The sequence below is a fragment of the Oncorhynchus nerka genome, linkage group LG10 (genome assembly GCF_034236695.1).
Source record: "Oncorhynchus nerka isolate Pitt River linkage group LG10, Oner_Uvic_2.0, whole genome shotgun sequence".
Lineage (NCBI taxonomy): Eukaryota > Metazoa > Chordata > Actinopteri > Salmoniformes > Salmonidae > Oncorhynchus > Oncorhynchus nerka.
This window is the reverse complement of record NC_088405.1, coordinates 43,983,251-44,001,986: the sequence shown is the minus strand read 5'-3', so window position 1 is coordinate 44,001,986 and position 18,736 is coordinate 43,983,251. Positions and strand designations below refer to the sequence as shown.

Genomic DNA, 18,736 nt, shown 5'->3' with positions numbered 1-18,736 from the left:
TGTGTTTTCTCCATTCATACTTTGATTCATACCATACTTCAAAACTATAGGCCTTCTATGAGCCTGGGTGTGTGTGTATCTGTATGTGTGTGTTTGAGAGAGAGACAGACAGACAGCTCCATGGGTGTCTGCCTCTTTATTGCCTCTTTAAGTCCAGGAAGTCCCCTGAGGACACTATGCCTGATTGGTCCCATAAAACTTGGCAGGAGAGTCCTCATACTACCTCACACACTGTGTTTATTATAGTTTAATAGCTGAGAGGAGATAAACTAATACAGGTGATACCTTTGGTGTATCATACACAGGGATTTAAAGCTTTATTTTTGCTTATATTTCAATACAACAAATGGCAGTGTGGGTTTCATTTATAAAACAGTCATTTTAAATACAGTTGTTATTTTTGTACATTTAATGTTGTATTTTTTAGGGTGGTGTTTGTTGAATATTTGTGAGTAAAATAGGAATTGCTTCTCCAATTTAACCAACGGAAAACTAAATTGGGTCGTTTTCATGGGAGCCTGATAGGATAAACTGTTTTGTTGAAGAGGCTACCTGGGTCATATTTAATAGGCATCAAATGGAAGAAAACAAACTGAAATGGGGAGGGACTACTTGGACTTGTCCACGCTCATTTCAGTTTTCCATTACAGAACATTTTAAAATGTTGCATGCCCTGATGAATATAACCCGGATCTATATGGAAACCACATTATATTGTTTTGATTGATGGCTTTTCCAGACTCTGAAGCCAGTGAGAGTAACATGGCTAGGTGCTCAGGCAAGCTGAGCAGTGTTTGAAGATTTGGACTCATATTATGTACTAGAGCCATAAAGAAATGGCAAGACCCAATATTTCCATGATGAAGACTGTGAGCCAATTTGATTTGACATCAACACTGGTCTAAAATGTTTCAGCCAAAATGAGGGCAAGCTGACCATTGACTTATGAAGCTGACAGACAGACATTCCAGTTTCGCATGTGAAGAACATGTTCCATTTGGTGCCATGAGATTAAAGAAAAGGGAAAGAAAGTAAAAGCAGCTCCATTCAAAGCAAAGCGAAAAACAAAACAAAAAACAAGCGCAGCAGTAAAAAAACAAAAAAACATGACCTAATTTATAATTCTTTCTCATTCTTTTTCATTTTTGAACACTCAAGAAATGGGTTTATTCTATTTCCTTGTAGCATCTATCGGTTCGTTAATTATGTATTCAGTCCGTAGAGGAAGCATAGAGTAAAAAGAGTCCATTTTGTTGCTTCCTTGAACATGTCAAAAAAGAGGGAAAGGGGGAAAATCAAAACAAATCCTACATCTATGTTACAGTGGTAGAGTAGATTGCTATCTTATGGGATGGGATGAGTGCATGCTGCTCTGACTGCTAGAAGAGCTTGGCCTTCTTTTTCATGTTGTTGCGTTTCCACAGTGGAAGCCTGTCAAATTCCTGGATCTCCATCCCAAAGATGTCAAAGAACGTTTCTGGGGCTAAGTGGCGCTAGAGTGAGAAGAGAGGTTGAGAAAAGAAGGAAGGGGGAGGGGTATGTTGTGGTTAGCATTTACGCTCCTATAAAGTCATTGAAAAACTCTCAAGAATCTATATGGAGCTATGGAGTCTGTACTTTCCTCACTAGGTTTTTGTGTAGCATTCATGCACACAAAGTAGACAATCGAGTATCTATCATCACATGCAGAAATCAAATGATACCTCCAGTCTTGTTCTGTCCACCTCCCTGGGCAGTTTAGCTCGCCCTCTACTGGTTATCGTGAGCATTTCATATGGTACAACCTTCAAAGGGAGACACTTGTCAGTAATGGAAAGGGTCTGTGCTATCTAGGCTCCTTGGAACGTCCCTACCCTATCCCCTTACCTTAGCCCCTACCCATAACCCTTACTTAACCTTAACCCTAACCCTTACCTTAACCTTTTAAAATGTCAACTTCAAAGGGGTAGGGAAGTCCCAAGGATCCCGGATAGCAAAGTTCGTAAAGGAAGGCAATACTGAATCAAGCTTCAAAAGGAAACTGTTGAAAGATAGACCAAGGGGCCATCACAACTGACTGAGGACCCCATTCAATCGAACGTGGATACTAGGTTTTTGAGATAAAACCAAAATGTAAAATAAAGCATTTTATGCTGTAATTATTTTATTGAGTACATGATTCCACACATTAATTCCTGCAGACAGACATAGAGGTACCACAGAAACGGGGTATCCATGTTTGATTAGATAGGGCATCATTTTTACAGTTATAGCATGTTCAACACTGATAGTCTTGTCTGAGAAAGCGCTGAGTAGGGACAACAACTGTGACAGAAGATTGTGAGTGAGGGCTTTAAGAGGGCAGATGGGGCTGACTCAACTATATGGGTATCAGTTGATAGGAAGGTGCATGATGCCTGTATCGTTGTGTAGGTACATGCATTTGTGCTCTTATTATTAACAAAACATGAATACCACTGGTCAAAAGTTTCAGTACACATACTCATTCAAGGGTTTTCTTTACTTTTACTATTTTCTAAATTTTTAGAAAAATAGGGAAGACATCAAAACTATGAAATAACATTATGAATTATGTAGTAACCAAAAAAGTGTTAAACAAATCAAAATATATTTTATATTTGAGATTCTTCAAATAGCCACCCTTTGCCTTGATGACACCTTTGCACACTCTTGGCATTCTCTCTAACAGCTTCATGAGGTACTCACCTGGAATGCATTTCCATTAACAGGTGTGCCTTCTTAAAAGTAAATTTGTGGAATTTCTTTCCTTCTTAAAGCGTTTGAGCCAATCAGTTGTGTTGTGACAAGGCAGGGGTGGTAAACAGAAGATAGCCCTATTTGATAAAAGACCAAGTCCATATAATGGCAAGAACAGCTCAAATAAGCAAAGAGAAATGACAGGCCATCATTACTTTAAGACATGAAGGTCAGTCAATCAGGATCATTTCAAGAACTTTGAAAGTTTCTTCAAGTGCAGTCGCAAAAACCATCAAGCGCTATGATTAAACTGGCTCTCATGAGGACCGTCACACGAATGGAAGACCCAGAGTTCCCTCTGCTGCGAAGGATATGTTCATTAGAGTTACCAGCCTCAGAAATTGTAACCCAAATAAATGCTTCACAGAGTTCAAGTAACAGACACATCTCAACATCTGCTATGCAGAGGAGACTGTGTGAATCAGTCCTTCATGGTCAAATTGGTGTAAAGAAACCACTACTAAAGGACACCAATAATAAGAAGAGACTTGCTTGGGCCAAGGAACACGAGCAATGGACATTAGACCGGTGGAAATTTGTCCTTTGGTCTGGAGTCCAAATTGGAGATTTTTGGTTCCAACTGCCATAACTTTGTGAGACGCGGTGTGGGTGAACGGATGATCTCCGCATGTGCATTTCCCACCGTAAAGCATGGAGGAGAAGGTGTTATGGTGTGGGGGTGCTTTGCTGGTGACACTGTCTGTGATTTATTTAGAATTCAAGGCACACTTAAAAAGCATGGCCACAGCATTCTGCAGGGATACGCCATCCCATCTAGTTTGGGCTTAGTGGGACTATCATTTGTATTTCAACAGGACAATGACCCAACACACCTTCAAGAAGGAGAGTGATGGAGTACTGCATCAGATGACCTGGCCTCCACAATCCCCCGACCTCAACCAAATTGAGATGGTTTGGGATGAGTTGGACCGCAGCCAAGAAGTATTCAGCATATGTGGGAACTCCTTCAAGACCTTTTGTGACGGCCCTGAATTTTTCTGAACCGTCTCAGTGCTTCTCCTTCCAATAGGGTGCTTTCCCTTAAATTCCCAATTAAATAGCCAGCATCAGCTGCGCAAAAGCAATGAGGATGTGTTCAACCCTCAGTTCTTCTCTATTCCGTTTGTTTTGTTGCCGTTAAACGTGTGTTTTGTAGGCTAATAGAGTTTACCCAGGATCGGATCCACTCTTTGTGTATTTCATTTGTTTTTTCATTTGTTTTGATGTGATGTATACGGTGATGATTTATGTAGTTAGTTGTAGTTGAGGACTTAGTAAGAGTTGATACGCTTTAAAGTTCGGTGGTAAAATAATTGTTATATTGATTGTATGATTAATACTGGGTTTACGCTATACTTGAATGAATGGACAAACATTGCATGACAAAGGTCACTTGAGTTCCCTGAACTCCTTTACCGGGCTGGACTCTTTTTAGGCCCGAGGTACAGGACATTGCTTGAAGAACCAGAACTCATTGTGATATTATTATATGTGTGTGTAATCATTGATGTTGCTAATACAACCCACACAAAAGAATATAGTTGTTTTTGAAGTTCTTTCCAATGTTTTAAGGGTTTATGAAAAGTTTATTTCCATCCTGACTTTTACATAAGTCCTTTGTATTGGTGTAGACTTGACGGACCAGATGGGACTCATTCCCTCCCAAACCAAAAGGAGAAACCAATGTTTTCTCTGGTAGGCACAACCTACCTGGCACCCCTATAAATAATAACCTCAAGTCAAAACCGTTACACTTTGGAAAAGCATTCCAGGTGAAGCTGGTTGAGAGAATGCCAAGAGTGTGCAAACCTGTCATCAATGCAAGGGTGGCTATTTGAAGAATCTCAAATATAAAATATGTTTTGATTTGTTTAACACTTTTTTACTACATGATTCCATATGTGTTATTTCATAGTTTTGATGTCTTCACTATTATTCTACAATGTAGAAAATAGTAAAAATGAAGAAAAACCCTTGAATGAGTAGGTGTTCTAAAACCTTTGACCGGTACTGCATATCAGTTAAAATGTGAATATGTTGGAATATCTGACTAGATAAATGGACAAGATTAGGCTACAAATTCACATTTTCAGAGAACTAACTGTGACCCTAACATTTTGTAAGTAAGTAACAAAATTGTACTGTAAGCTTTAAACAATTTTGTTCAATAAAATTCAAGACATAGATATCGAGTCCTGGAAAGCAGCTATACAGTGGGCTTTACAGCGAACTTATGCTAAGGTCTAGTACACAAACAGACATGGATGAGATCCATTTAAATTTAGAGTGAGAGTTTTGCAAGATCTTACTGAAATACTCTAATAAGCAATGAGAGGGGTGATTTGTTTTCTAATTTTTCCATCTGACAAACTCATAATAGCCACACCAATCATGAAAATCCAACAATGAAGCTGTCTCTTCTTCATAAAGTATACAGTGATCAGAGTCATTTCAAATATACATTTGGTGTTGGATTTTCCACTGTATGCTACATACAGTCTATATTGAAGCGATGTGTGAATGAACATGGAGAAGCTGGCATGCTAAGCGAGAGGTGACTCATTTCACTAGCTCCTGTCTGGACTTCAGCACAGCCACAGCCTCATGGGAGATGTAGTACTGTCGAGGGGCTGCATTTGGTTCCAGGAACCCATGATGGAACTGACTACCAGCTGCATACTGTAGGTAAGTTAGTGGTGATATTATAAGACACGCCACCAGCCATATACCTCTGAGCTCACTCTCCACTGACTCAGTATTCCTTTCTGTTGCATACAGCATATTCATTTTTGTAGTGAAGTCTATTTTAAAAACTTGTCATGTCAGTGAAATATACAAAAACGCATAGGGCACATACAGCTCTAGCTCTACATACAGCTCAGAGATCATCAGGTAAATAAAACAAAAATGATCAAGAAATAAGATACTTGCTTTTGGTTCCAACATATTAGGCATAGATACTCCCCTGTCCATTCTTGTTACTGCGGCACAGCCATCCCTTATGTGCTACAGGATAGAACATACACACACATGTAATATAGTGGTATGGAACTGAGATGTCTCTAGCATAGCTATCTACTATAGCTACCACTAGCCCAGCAACTGTGTCGTATTACTATTATATAGAGCAATATACTTGTAACATATGGTCACTGCAGTACATTTGTCTGTCTCTTTGGGTAATGGGTTTCGGTTTTCAAAGATTGGCATTCTTTTAATACAATTCATCTCAATGGCCTCTACGCTTGTGACCCCTCCACCTCTCACAGTCTAGAGGACTGTTACGGTTTGCAATTGAATATGTAACTAAAGCAGTGTTGTTTGCGTTCCAAGGCAGGAGCATGCAGGATCACTGCAATGCAATCACTACAATTTGGAATAGCAAACAGTGATGCAGGCATTTAGCAGGACTGGGTTGACATTCAGGACAACATTAGGTTTGCAATCTTAGGAATAATGAGTGAGCAAACACATGCAAAATTAAAGGTATAATGAAAGGCAGTTGTGGATAAGCAAATGAGAGACATACCTGAAACTCTGCAGGACAAAATGGGACAGAAAATGAGACTCACAGTTAATGTTTTTTCTCTACCATTTATCATTCATATCTGAACGAAGTACTACATTATTTCCAAATAATTGGGTGCCTTATTATAAAACATATTGATGAATTATTTATGTGTGTAATCGGTTAAAGGTACAATCTGGGATCTGGGAGGGGTTACATTTCCCAAGCCCCATTTCTCAGCTGTATACCAAAACAAGTGCGGGCCTGTCATTTTGCTGAACTGCTCATCCCAGATTGTAGCTTTAAGAGTATTTAAATTGTGGAAGTAGTTGTGAATATAACCAGAGCTTTGTTTGGTGAGCAACACTCACCTCTTCCTCCCCCACACATGTCCCCATGGCTGTTGTACTGAGTGAAATCTGTGGACTGAGGCTGTAGAGGCAGAAACAGTATTTTAATAACAACAGTCACATATTTCTATGAACAATTTTAATAAAAACAGAACGTTTTACAGGAGCAATTAGGGTTAAGTGCCTTGTTCAAGGGCACATCAATAGATTTTTCACCTAGTCGGCTCAGAGATTCAAACCAGTGACCTTTTGGTTACTGTCACAACACTCTTAACCTCCAGGCTATCTGCTGCTGTCATAGCGGAAAACATGGTGGTGGAAAACATCCACATTAAATCAAATATTGATTTGATTGATTTTGTTGGATTTAATCAAGTTGTGATATCTGATAGGTGTTTGATCTTACCCGGTGTAATCCATTCCGTCCATAACCAGGCAGCGAGGAAGTTTTGGAATCATCTGAAAAGTTGAAACTATGGTAAGTATCATCATTTCGCTGAAACATCTAAACTCAATTTGGCTGCCCTTTAGTTTGAATTGTTCAAGTACAGGAAATTTGCAAGTGTTAAAATCTCGGCGTTGAGGTAAAAAGTTTATAGTTTGTTTTAATATCTATGTTTCTACATGCACATTGATTGATTCATTGATTTTATACTATACAAAGATAAGTAATTTCTGCTTTTCTAAACTAATCCAATCTGTAAGGGGTTGGATTTATTGCACCCGTTAATGAGATGGTTGTTCCAGTTTAGATGGTTTAGGCAGTCTTGTCTTTCAACATAGCAGTCATTCCTAAAACAGATTGTGAGTCATAAAATCTTCATATTTTTGGCCATCCTACCTCCGGCTGGAATTCATAATGACTTCACAAACCAACATATTGTGATTTGCAGGTCCGATATAACCCTGGCTTATCAGACCACAATGTCAAGGTAATTTATGCAATTATATATGGTAATAAAGGATTTAGTTTTAATTTAGACACTTAGGCAGTCATTTGGTGAAGGTTTCAGAACTAGAAGTTAATGAATGCAACAACCATGTGTCTGTAACTAACAGGCACAGTCATGGGTGGGTATCTCTCACATTCACAAGGCATGCTGTGAAAAATGTCAATAAGACTTTACACCCTACAGTGTTAAAACAAAACGGCCCAAAATACTGTAAAACTACACGTGTTATTCCTTAACACGAAAAAAGTGTAACAGCAGAACAGCAGAATTTGCAGCACCCCCATAGTGTTAGCGAACCAACACTAGATTTGGTAGTTTGTCAACACTCAAAAGTGTACGTTTTCCATTAATTTTTATGATATTTGGATGAAACCAGATCAAAGTTGCTTCTACATTGATAAAGTTTGTTCATAAATTTACTTGTCCCCTCCCTCGTGTCAAACAGTTGGATTCAGGAGGCTGGATTATTAAGAACTTTTGCGATATCACAAAAAGCCTAATTTGATCACACAAATGGTAACTTCTTATTCTCTTACACAATTTAAATAACCTTGTATTCAATCAAAATGCAAATATATATATAAAAAAATAAAAAAATATGACATTTACATCAGACTCTTTACTCAGTACTTTGTTGAAGCATCTTTGGCAGCGATTACAACCTTGAGTCTTCTAGGGTATGATGACGCGACAAGCTTGGCACACCTGTATATGGGGTGTTTCTCCCATTCTAATCTGCAGATCCTCTCAAGCTCTGTCAGGTTGGATGGGGAGCATCGATACACAGCTATTTGGCCAGCAGCATACCACCCTGCATACCACTGCTGGCTTGCTTCTGAAGCTAAGCAGGGTTGGTCCTGGTCAGTTCCTGGATGGGAGACCAGATGCTGCTGGAAGGGGTGTTGGAGGGCCAGTACGAAGCACTCTTTCCTCTGGTCTAAAAAAATATATATGTAACAATGCCCCAGGGCAGTGATTGGGGACACTTCCCTATGTAGGGTGCTGTCTTTTGGATGGGACATTAAATGGGTGTCCTGACTCTCTGAGGTCATTAAAGATCCCATGGCACTTATCGTAAGAGTAACCCTGGTGTCCTGGCTAAATTCCCAATCTGGCTCTCAAACCAACTCGGTCACCTAATAATCCCCAGTTTACAATTGGCTCATTAATCCCCCTCCTCTCCCCTGTAACTATTCCCCAGGTTGTTGCTGCAAATGAGAATGTGTTCTCAGTCAACTTACCTGGTAAAATAATAGATAAATAAATAAATATTTTCAGGTCTCTCCAGAGATGTTTGATCAGGTTCAAGTCCGGGCTCTGCCTGGGCCACTCAAGGACATTCAGAGACTTGTCCCGAAGCCACTCCTGCACTGTATTTGTGTGTGCTTAGGGTTGTTGTCTTGTTGGAAGGTGAACCTTCACCCTAGACTTGAGTGGTCCTGAGTGCTCCGGAGTAGGTTTCATTCAAGAATCGCTCTGTACCTTGCTCTGTTCATCTTTCCCTTGATCCTGACTAGTCTCCCAGTCCCTGAAAACATCCCCACAGCATGATGCTGCCACCACCATGCTTCCCCGTAGGGATGGTGCCAGGTTTCCTCCAGACGTGACGCTTGCCATTCAGGCCAAAGAGTTCAATCTTGGTTTCATCAGACCAGAGAATCTTGTGTCTCATGATCTGAAAGTCCTTTAGGTGCCTTTTGGCAAACTGCAAGAAGGCTGTCATGTGAATATTACTGTGGAGTGGCTTCCGTCTGTTCACTCTACAATAAAGGCCTGATTGGTGGAGTGCTGCAGAGATGGTTGTCCTTTTGGAAGGTTCTCCCCTCTCCAGAGAGGAACTCTGGAGCTCTGTCAGAGTGACCATAGGGTTCTTGGTCACTTCCCTAACCGAGGCTCTTCTCCCCCGATTGCTCAGTTTGGCCGTGCAGCTAGCTCTAGAAAGGTCCTTGGTGGCCACTGTGTTCTTGAGGACCTTCAATTCTGCAGAAATGTTTTGATACCCTTCCCCAGACATGTGCCTCAACACAATCATGTCTCGGAGCTCTACGGACAATTCCTTTGACCTCATTGGCTGGTTTTTGCTCTGACATGCACTGTCAACTGTGGGACCTTATATAGACAGGTGTGTGCCTTTCCAAATCATGCTTGATCAATTAATTTACCACAGGTGGACTCCAATCAAGTTGTAGAAACATCTCAACATCTCAAACAGAATAGACCTGAGCTAAATTTCGAGTCTCATAGCAAAATTCTTAAATTAAATAAAGTATTTCTGTTTTTATTTTATTATGAATCTTGAAAAACAGTACTGACAATTCCATTTGGGCTAGCTAGCTAAATGATACAGTAAACATTGTGTCAATATTGATGCTTTCCAATAACCAAGCAGTTGGATGAACAAATTATTTCTGAAACCAAGATGTGATGTATGACAGGATTGGATGTTTCATGCAATTTCAATGTCGTTTGAGTTGCTTTGTGTATCAGCATTTGAGTTGCATTGTGTATCAGCAAATTTGCTTGAGATCATCTCACTGCAGCACTGCTCACTGGGTCAATTTGGCTTGACATAGGTATTTCAAGGAACCGCCCGCCAAGGTAAGGTCTGTCTTTCAGACTTCCTGGTAGTTAGACATGAGAGAAAATTTACATTTTATCAAATTTTATCAGGAAAAAACATTATGGGTGTTGCTTTAGTCACTCAAAAGGCTATTTTACTTGGGAAAGGTTCGGGACCTATAACACTATTTCAGTGGCTCATACATCAGTGGAGGCTCACCAGAAAAGTAAGGGGAGGACCATCCTCTTCAGTAAATTTCATTAAAAAAAACATGTAAAACATTTTAAAAGTCATACTTTTTCGATAAAAAGCTAAATATATTCACGTCACCAAATAATTGATTAAAATACACTTTTTTGCAATGAAGTTCTACAGTAGACAGCACTCTGTAGGGTAGCACCATGGTGTAGCCAGAGGACAACTAGCTTCCATCCTCCTCTGGGTACATTGACTAAAATACAAAACCTAGGAGGCTCATGGTTCTAACCCCCTTCCACAGATTTACACAGTAATTATGACAACTTCCAGAGGACATCCTCCAACCTATCAGAGCTCCAGCATAGCATGAACTGCCCTGTTGTCCACCCAATCAAAGGATCAGAGAATAAATCTCGTAATGAAAGCATAAGCTACAGGATTGCAGTTCATAAAATGTAGTAAGTAGTTGACTCAAAGAGAGAGAAGGACAATAGTTGAACAGTTTTGAACAAATTCATTTCTTCCAAAAAGAAGGAGAGGCAAGAGAGAGAGAGAGTCATTTTTCCCCTTTCAAATGCAGCCAGTTAGTTTAGCCTACTCAAACACCCTTCTCAAACAGAGGGGTGCTATGTTAGGTAGCCGGCTATGACTATCCAACACAACACTAGAACTCTTCCAAGTCAAGGTATGCTTTTGGTTTTACAAATGTGATAAACTGCTTTACTGACTGTACACTGTAAAGTTACTGCATGATTGTAGCAGGTTTACTAACGCATTAGTTCTATTAGTTATGTTGACTATGACATTACTTTAGCTAATATGCTGACAACGATGGAGGCTGTGTGTAGCGGTTACGATATGGTTTGGCTTGGAAAGTTTTTTCGGCTGGTCACATACAGCTGATGTGTTGTGCACAAGCGAAGGGAAAAGGTGAGAGGGGGAGAGTGCATAGATGCAAGAAGGAATAGAATGTGGCTCCGGGACATGGATCATCACTGGAGGCTCCGGGCCATGGATTATCACTGGAGCCACCCCCGACGGTAGATGCCCACCCGGATATGAAAGTGAACTGTCTTTACGTGTGTCAGGGGAGTATTCAGTCCACCAATTCTGTTGAAAAATGTTTCTTAAATGGAAGAAAACAGAATGAAACGGGGATAAACATACCTGAATTTGTCCAATAGAAACTCTTGTTTGTAATTGTTGGACTAATGATTACACCCTAGATCAGCTAGATGCAGGCAAGAGTGTGCAAGGCAGTATTGAACGTGTCACAGTCTGTCCATGTGTCACTGTCTGTCTTTTAAAAATGTTCTCTGTGCACCTACGTTGTAAACTTTCATTCATAGGCTAGGTTGTAGCAACTTCATGATGTATATGGAGAACATTTGAGTATCATGTAGTAGCCTAAACATATCGCGTGTCACCGTCGTTTGAATGATTGGACCAAGGTGCTGCGTGCGTAGAATTCCACGTGTTTAATAAACTCACCAGACAAAACAGAAGACAAAACGAAATGTGATGAAGTGATGATCCATGGCCCGGAGCCTCCAGTGATGATCCATGGCATGGAGCCTCCAGCGACGGTTCCCCATCCGGAGTCCCCGGCGACGATCCACGGTCCGGAGTCCCCGGCGACGATCCACGATCCGGAGTCCCCGGCGACGATCCAAGGTCCGGAGTTTCCGGCAACGATCCACGGCCCAGAGTCTCCGGCGACGATCTGAGGCCCCGGGGATGATCCACGGTCCGGAGCTTCTGACGAAGATCCACGGTTCAGTCACTGTCACGCCCCAACCAACATAGAGAATAAACAGCTCTCTATGGTCAGGACGTGACAGTATCCCCCCCAAAGGTGCGGACTCCGACCACAAAACCTGACTCAATAGGGGAGAGTCCGGGTGGGCATCTACCGTCAGGGGTGCCTCCAGTGATGATCCATGGTCCGGAGCCTCCTGCAAGGGTGCCCAGTTCGGAGCCTCCTGCGAGGGTTCCCCATCCGGAGATCCACGGTCTGGAGTCCCCGGTGACGATCCACGGTCCGGAGCCTCCGGAGGTGGTCCGGAGTCCCCGGCAACGATTCACGGTCCGGATTCCCCGGTGACGATCCACGGTCCCTCCGGCGACAATCCACGGCCCGGTTCCTCCAGCGACGATCCACTGTCCGGGGTCCCCGGCGACGATCCACGGTCTGATTCCTCCGGAGACGATCCACGGTCCAGAGTCTCCGGCGACGATCCACGGTCCGGAGCTTCCGATGACGATCCACGGTTCTGTTCCTCCTGCAACGATCCATGGTCCGGAGCCTCCAGCGACGACTCACTGTCCGGTTCCACAGAAGCGGAGGGATGCACTGACCTCATGCACTGACCTTAGAGAGCCTTTTTATTCTCTATTTTGGTTTGGTCAGTGTGTGACTAGGGTGGGTACTCTAGTTTTTTTATTTCTATGTTGGCCTGGTATGGTTCCCAATCAGAGGCAGCTCTCTATTGTTGTCTCTGAATGGGGATCATATTTAGGCAGCCTTTTCCCACCTGTTGTTTGTGGGATCTTGATTCTGTATTGTTGCTTTTGAGCCCTACAAAGCTGGACGTTTCGTTTTGTTACACTTTCTTGTTTTGTGCCGGTTATCATTAATAAAAAATTATTACCCTACACCACGCTGCATCTTTGTCCAATCATCCTTCAAACAACGAGTGTTACAACAAAAAATGGTGTTTGTTGTATTGGACAAGTACAGATAGTAACTCTGTGTTTCAATCCATTTTGGATCGCTTTCTACAGTTTGGTACCTAATGAACTTGACCCTGATTTAGAGTTAATTTGATGTGGTTCTTCTAAACAATGTGCTTGTTACTATATGGTGAAGTTAGTCAGAACATACCTCCATCATAGTTGTTCTGCTGAGGTTCATAGCGCTGAGCTGATTGGCTGCGTGCATGACCTTCCCTGATCTGCTCCTTTTCATTCTCCTCTTTCATTATCAGCTTCCCCAAACCAGACTGGATCTGGGGACACACAGAACATATGGTAAAATACTTAACTTAAAGCCTGCAGGTATAATGCATTGTAAGACTTGTCATGAGCATGTATAATATCTTATAATGAATCTTATAAAGATCCTGACTAAATACCAGCTATTTTGAGTCAGTTGAAAAGTTGATACATACAGAGACAAAACATAGTGTAAACCTTATTATAATGCAGTATAAAGGCTTGTACATGCTTATAACAAATTATAAGAGCTGCCTACGTGTGTGTTATTATAAAGAGCTGCCTACGTGTGTGTGTTTGTGGGTGTCATTGTGGGGGTGAGTGTATGAATGTGGCTTCTCTAACCTTGTTGATTTGCTCCTCCTGGATCTGCTTTCTCTTCATAGCCTCCTCTTCCTCCTCTTCCCTAGACCGTCTCCTTCCTCCTTCTGAACCTTTGAGTGGCATAAACAACCCGCGAATAAGCCAACACACACACATGCACATACACGCACACACCCTTATAACTGTGTGTGTGAATTACAGGCGTCTTGACCGAGAAGTAGTGCTAAATACAATCAAACAAGACTGTCAAAAACTACAACAGAAGGCATAATAGAATGCTCCCATCTGTGGACATCATGTTCACAAAAGTACTGTACAGGATTTTTAAAAGGATTGACAAAAGTACTGTAGGATTTATCTTTCCAGCAACAGGGGTGTGGGAGAACACAAATGTGAGAAAGAGTTCACTAGACATAAACACAGACAACACAAAAACAGTGAAACTACTCAGCTGCACAGAATGTTAACAAGGAGACTACAAGTCTTCACAAGATGAGATATTTACTATGAGTTTGATACACAGAACAACACAGTGTAGGAAGACAGATCCGTTTGAAGCCAGTCTCAGTTAGCTCTGTCCAAGTCATTTGTGAACGGTCGATTGATTGATTTTATAGGTAGCTGTAAAGCAAGCTGTAAAGGAAGGTGCAACTGAAGCTGTAGCAAGCAAAAAGTGACATGATGCCAACAACAACAGTCTTTCAAGGATACATTGTTCATCAGCATTGCACAAAATTCAGCAAAATAATTTTAAAATCTGTGTTCTAGAGAGTCAAATTGTGGTGAGAGCAGGGATGCAATAAAGCTTAGTGGTGATGTTAAGCTTCAAGTGCATAAGACTGAGATTATGACCGATCCATAAAGAACCCAAACCCTACATCCTAGACACTTGTGAAAATATGAGAGGTTCGGAAAAGCCATATGGCTGAAATTACACCTAGCCTATCAGAGTTCACGGTGGTGCTATTGACATATTGCTGAAACCTATCAAATTCTCTCAGATCTCCATAAATGTCTAGAGGTTAGGGACTAGTGGTTGTTTCTGGACAGGGACAAGTTCAGGGTTTGGTTAGGGGTAGTGAGCCTCTAAGGTGAAGGAGGTGGGGCAGTGCAAGCATGCTCATAAGGAGCCTACTGTACCTAAGGCAGGCAAGGTCAGGGAGGGAGAGCAGGGGGGCCAGTGGTCATTTTCTGTCGGTGATGTGTCATCCAGAGGGGGGACATGGGCGGCAGGAAATGTAGCGGATCTGATGATGTCATCAGCAGACTTTCTTTTTGGTGCGGGTGAATCTAAATTGGTAACCAGAAGAACTGGACTATCAGTGTCTGAGTGAGTACCCTTAATCCCCTTTAACACAGCTGAACATTTCAACATGATCTGTCTGAAATGTCTTGTGATAATCTTTACACAGCAAATTTACAAGTGTTGAGGTGAAAAGTGTTGTGAGTGTTGATTCGAGTTGGGTTAACAAATTGACAGAGAATGAAGTGTTATTAAATCACAGTGGAATCAACACTGCGTGGTGTTGTTGTTACTTGATTGTGTTGAGTTAATTTCCGTGATCTCTCTCAGAGTAGAAAATATGTGGGAGGGGCCTCATTATCACATTTCCCAGCACAATTTGTTGCAGGTTGATTTTTAGAATAGTTTGTTTTTAGTAACTATGCTTCTGCATGCACATTGATTGATCTTATGCTATACAAAGATAAATGACATACATTTTTCTAAACTAATCCAATCTAGTGTACCCATCACTGAGATGGTTGTTCCAGTTTAAATGATATGATCTCACTTTTAAATCCTTCTCAAAAACAGTTTTTCTAAATGGCTGGATTCTGATAGGAATTGCAGTACAAATAATAATTTCATAAACCAGAATATTGTTATTTGCAGGTCTGATGTGGCCAAGAACCAAGATTTTCAGACTGAAATGTCAAGGATAATTAGGCCATAACTAAATACATGACAAATGTGTTTTATTTGGCTATAAATTCAAACACATTCACCTTTGCAGTTACTTGGTGAAGGCATCAGAATTGAACTGTTATGAATTCAACAAACATGCCTCCGTCACTAACAAACATAGTCATGGGTGGGTATCTCTCATGCTCACTGGAAAGGCATGCTGGGAAATATGTAAATAAGGCTTTACATCTATAGTGTTAAAACATCACCCCCCAAAAAGACTAAAATACTGAAACACTACATGTGATTACTTAACAAAAATAAATTGTAACACCATCATCTCTAATAAGTGTTCTTTTAAATTGGAATTTGCAACAGTTTAACACTTTTTCAGTGGGTCATATACAGTATACACACTAAGAAAGGGTTACATTTAACACAGTGGATGTAAAAATTCTGATCTCAAATTTGCTGTGTACATGGTAAAGATAATACCCCACCAAACCTTACACTTACACTTATTATTCAAAATTGTTCACAGATTATGTAAATAGTTGTAGTGTGATGGCGCTCTAATCAATATGTATAATATTGTCTGCACCTCTGAAGGGGTGCTCAGTCCTAGGAATGTACAAATGTAATTTTAAAAGACGGTTCCAGATGGCAACTTATTTGCCTTCAATAGTATTTATTGATGGCAATAAGGCCACTAGGTCATTTGACAGAAAGAAGGGGCTACAGAACCATTAGTAGGAGAAGGACCACACTCCAAAACATGTCAGCGATAAATCATATTTAAGGGAATTAAGGTGACATCCCAAACCTTCTCTTTAGATTACAGGGGTACTGTAGGCTCGCATTCCTTGATCTTTTGCTTAGGTTTATAAATTCTCAGAAAGTGTTCAGAAAGTATTTGGTCAGAGAGAGAGACTTCAAACAATATTGACACATTGACATTGGAGGTGGTCACAGTAAATGGTGTACAATTAGAGGTCAATGTGGTGATTACACAATTTCAATCCAAACTGAAAAAAACATAATTGAAAGGACCCAGATATTGCTCATTGACATCTAGTCCACCAACCCTATACCATTACTAAAAGGTTAGGTGGTGCTTTGTATAGTTAAGCTTATCGGTCTTGTTTATAGCGAATGAGTTTCAAGACACTTTCTTTCTTTCTATAATCACGTCGTTTTACAGTAAACCAACTCCTCATATCATGTCCCTGCTAAGAGAAGTAATATTACCTAGTCATGCTCTTGGAAAGCTCTGTCTCTATTTGCAGTCAGTATAATTATTGCCGGGGCGGCAGGGTAGCCTAGTGGTTAGACCGTTGGACTCGTAAACGAAAGGTTGCAAGTTTGTAATCCCTGAGCTGACAAGGTACAAATCTGCCGTTCTGCCCCTGAACAAGGCAGTTACCCCACTGTTCCTAGGCCGTCATTGAAAATAAGAATTTGTTCTTAACTGACTTGCCTAGTTAAAGGTAAAAATAAAAATAAAAATGCTGGTGAAACCAGGTCACAGAGAGTGAATTATACCATGTTGTTTGTAGATGGGTGGTTTCCTGTAAATGTTGATCCCCTGATCTGAAAGGGCAGAAGGAGAAAGACATAGTCAAAACCACTGGGCACACCATGTCATTTCAACGTGGATAATTGGGGAATATTTGGTTGAGATGTTGATCAATGGGATTACAAGATATATTCACCCACTCAAAAAGACAAACAAAAGTTAGTTGAATTTCCAAAGTGTTATTACTATGCTTTCAATTATCTTATAGCACAACCAAATTCCAAATGGAAAAACAACGTCTGATTTTTGGTTTAGTTGTCACCCAAATGTCTATCTCCGTGCTTTCAATAATTTAAAAGCAAAGCATTGTTCAAACGGGAATACAATGTCAGATATTTTGTTTATCTATACAACAGATTCATGTGTTATCGCTGTACTTCATCTAATGGCTGAACCAAAATAACTGGATTGCAGTAGAGATTACATTAAAAGCACATGGCGCAATTGATCAATGTTGTTTGAGATTGTGCACAGATTATTATAGCATAGCTATCTTGAATTAGAACACTTTATGTGAATACATAAGAAGAAATGTATAGTTACCATCACCTCAAAATGTGGCCATGGATGTGTTACCGATATTAAAGTCGAATTTTACATTAGTTTGTAAGATAACATTTTTAATTTGTTTTTAAAGCTGCAATATGTCACTTTTTAGGCGACCCAACCAAATTCACATAGTTATAGATCTGTCATTCTCATTGAAAGCAAGTCTAAGAAGCAGTAGATCTGTTCTATGTGCGCTATGTCTATGCTTCCTGTCCTTTACTTTCAGTTTTGTACACCAGCTTCAAACAGCTGAAAATACAATATTTTGGGTTTTGAAAATATATTTCACAGCGGTTTAAATGGTACAATGTTTTCTTTACACATTATGTTGCCTGTTTTGTCACATAAACTGAAAGTCAGCGAACGATTAGAATTTTAGCAACCAGGAAACTTAACTTTAGGCTATTTACTGTATCACAAAAGTGATAGTGAATTGTTTTGGGTTGTCCACGCAACCAAATATCAATTTGAAGGAGATCTATCTTCTGCTTGAATAGTTCCATCTGTGCCACTGACGTAAGCGAAAAAGTCACTGGAAGCGGGTGGGCGGAGCAAACAGACCGAAGAGGGTGGGAAGGATGGGACAGGCAGAACAGTGACTGTATGCTAGCAGGATAGTCCATATCTCCAATCATCTTTGCTGATAGCGGTGGGTGAATTGGTCTAATTTAGCATTTATGGTAAAAAATATATATATTTAGCTACTTCTTCCAATTCAAATGAGTAAAAAAAAAAGTGAATAATGACAACAAAAAATGTTTTGTGTGACTACAGCGGCAGCAAATAAATCACAAAACTCGTGACAGGTTTTAAATGAGCGAGGCGTCATGGAGGACAACCTGCCCACCTGGCTTCGGTTGGGTTATTATAATTCAAAACAATGCTTATAAAAAGAAAATCATGCATGCCTCGCCTTTGGTGAATTTAGTCCACAAGTCTGGCTTTAATTCCAGTTTGTCTACAAATGAATCATTGGTACGTCGGATTCACGTCTCCATCTCAATCAAACATCAAAGTTAAAGGATAGGATTAAATCAAATCAAATCCAACGTTAAATGCAC

The 18,736-nt window shown here is 40.5% G+C and overlaps 1 protein-coding gene across 1 annotated transcript in view; it reads right to left on the bottom strand.

Annotated features, from left to right (window-relative positions):
* Positions 1-265: 265 nt before the first annotated feature.
* ablim1a (actin binding LIM protein 1a) overlaps positions 266-18,736 on the bottom strand; it is a 112,613-nt gene continuing 94,142 nt past the window's right edge. Inside the window, exons 16-25 of the mRNA XM_065023443.1 lie at positions 17,093-17,140; positions 14,785-14,934; positions 13,666-13,754; positions 13,211-13,334; positions 7,022-7,074; positions 6,637-6,697; positions 6,287-6,294; positions 5,689-5,763; positions 1,704-1,784; positions 266-1,493 (exon numbers count right to left, since the gene is read on the bottom strand). Coding sequence (XP_064879515.1) covers positions 1,380-1,493; positions 1,704-1,784; positions 5,689-5,763; positions 6,287-6,294; positions 6,637-6,697; positions 7,022-7,074; positions 13,211-13,334; positions 13,666-13,754; positions 14,785-14,934; positions 17,093-17,140 — 803 coding nt within the window. The 3' untranslated portion in view covers positions 266-1,379. The remainder of the gene's footprint in view (positions 1,494-1,703; positions 1,785-5,688; positions 5,764-6,286; positions 6,295-6,636; positions 6,698-7,021; positions 7,075-13,210; positions 13,335-13,665; positions 13,755-14,784; positions 14,935-17,092; positions 17,141-18,736) is intronic.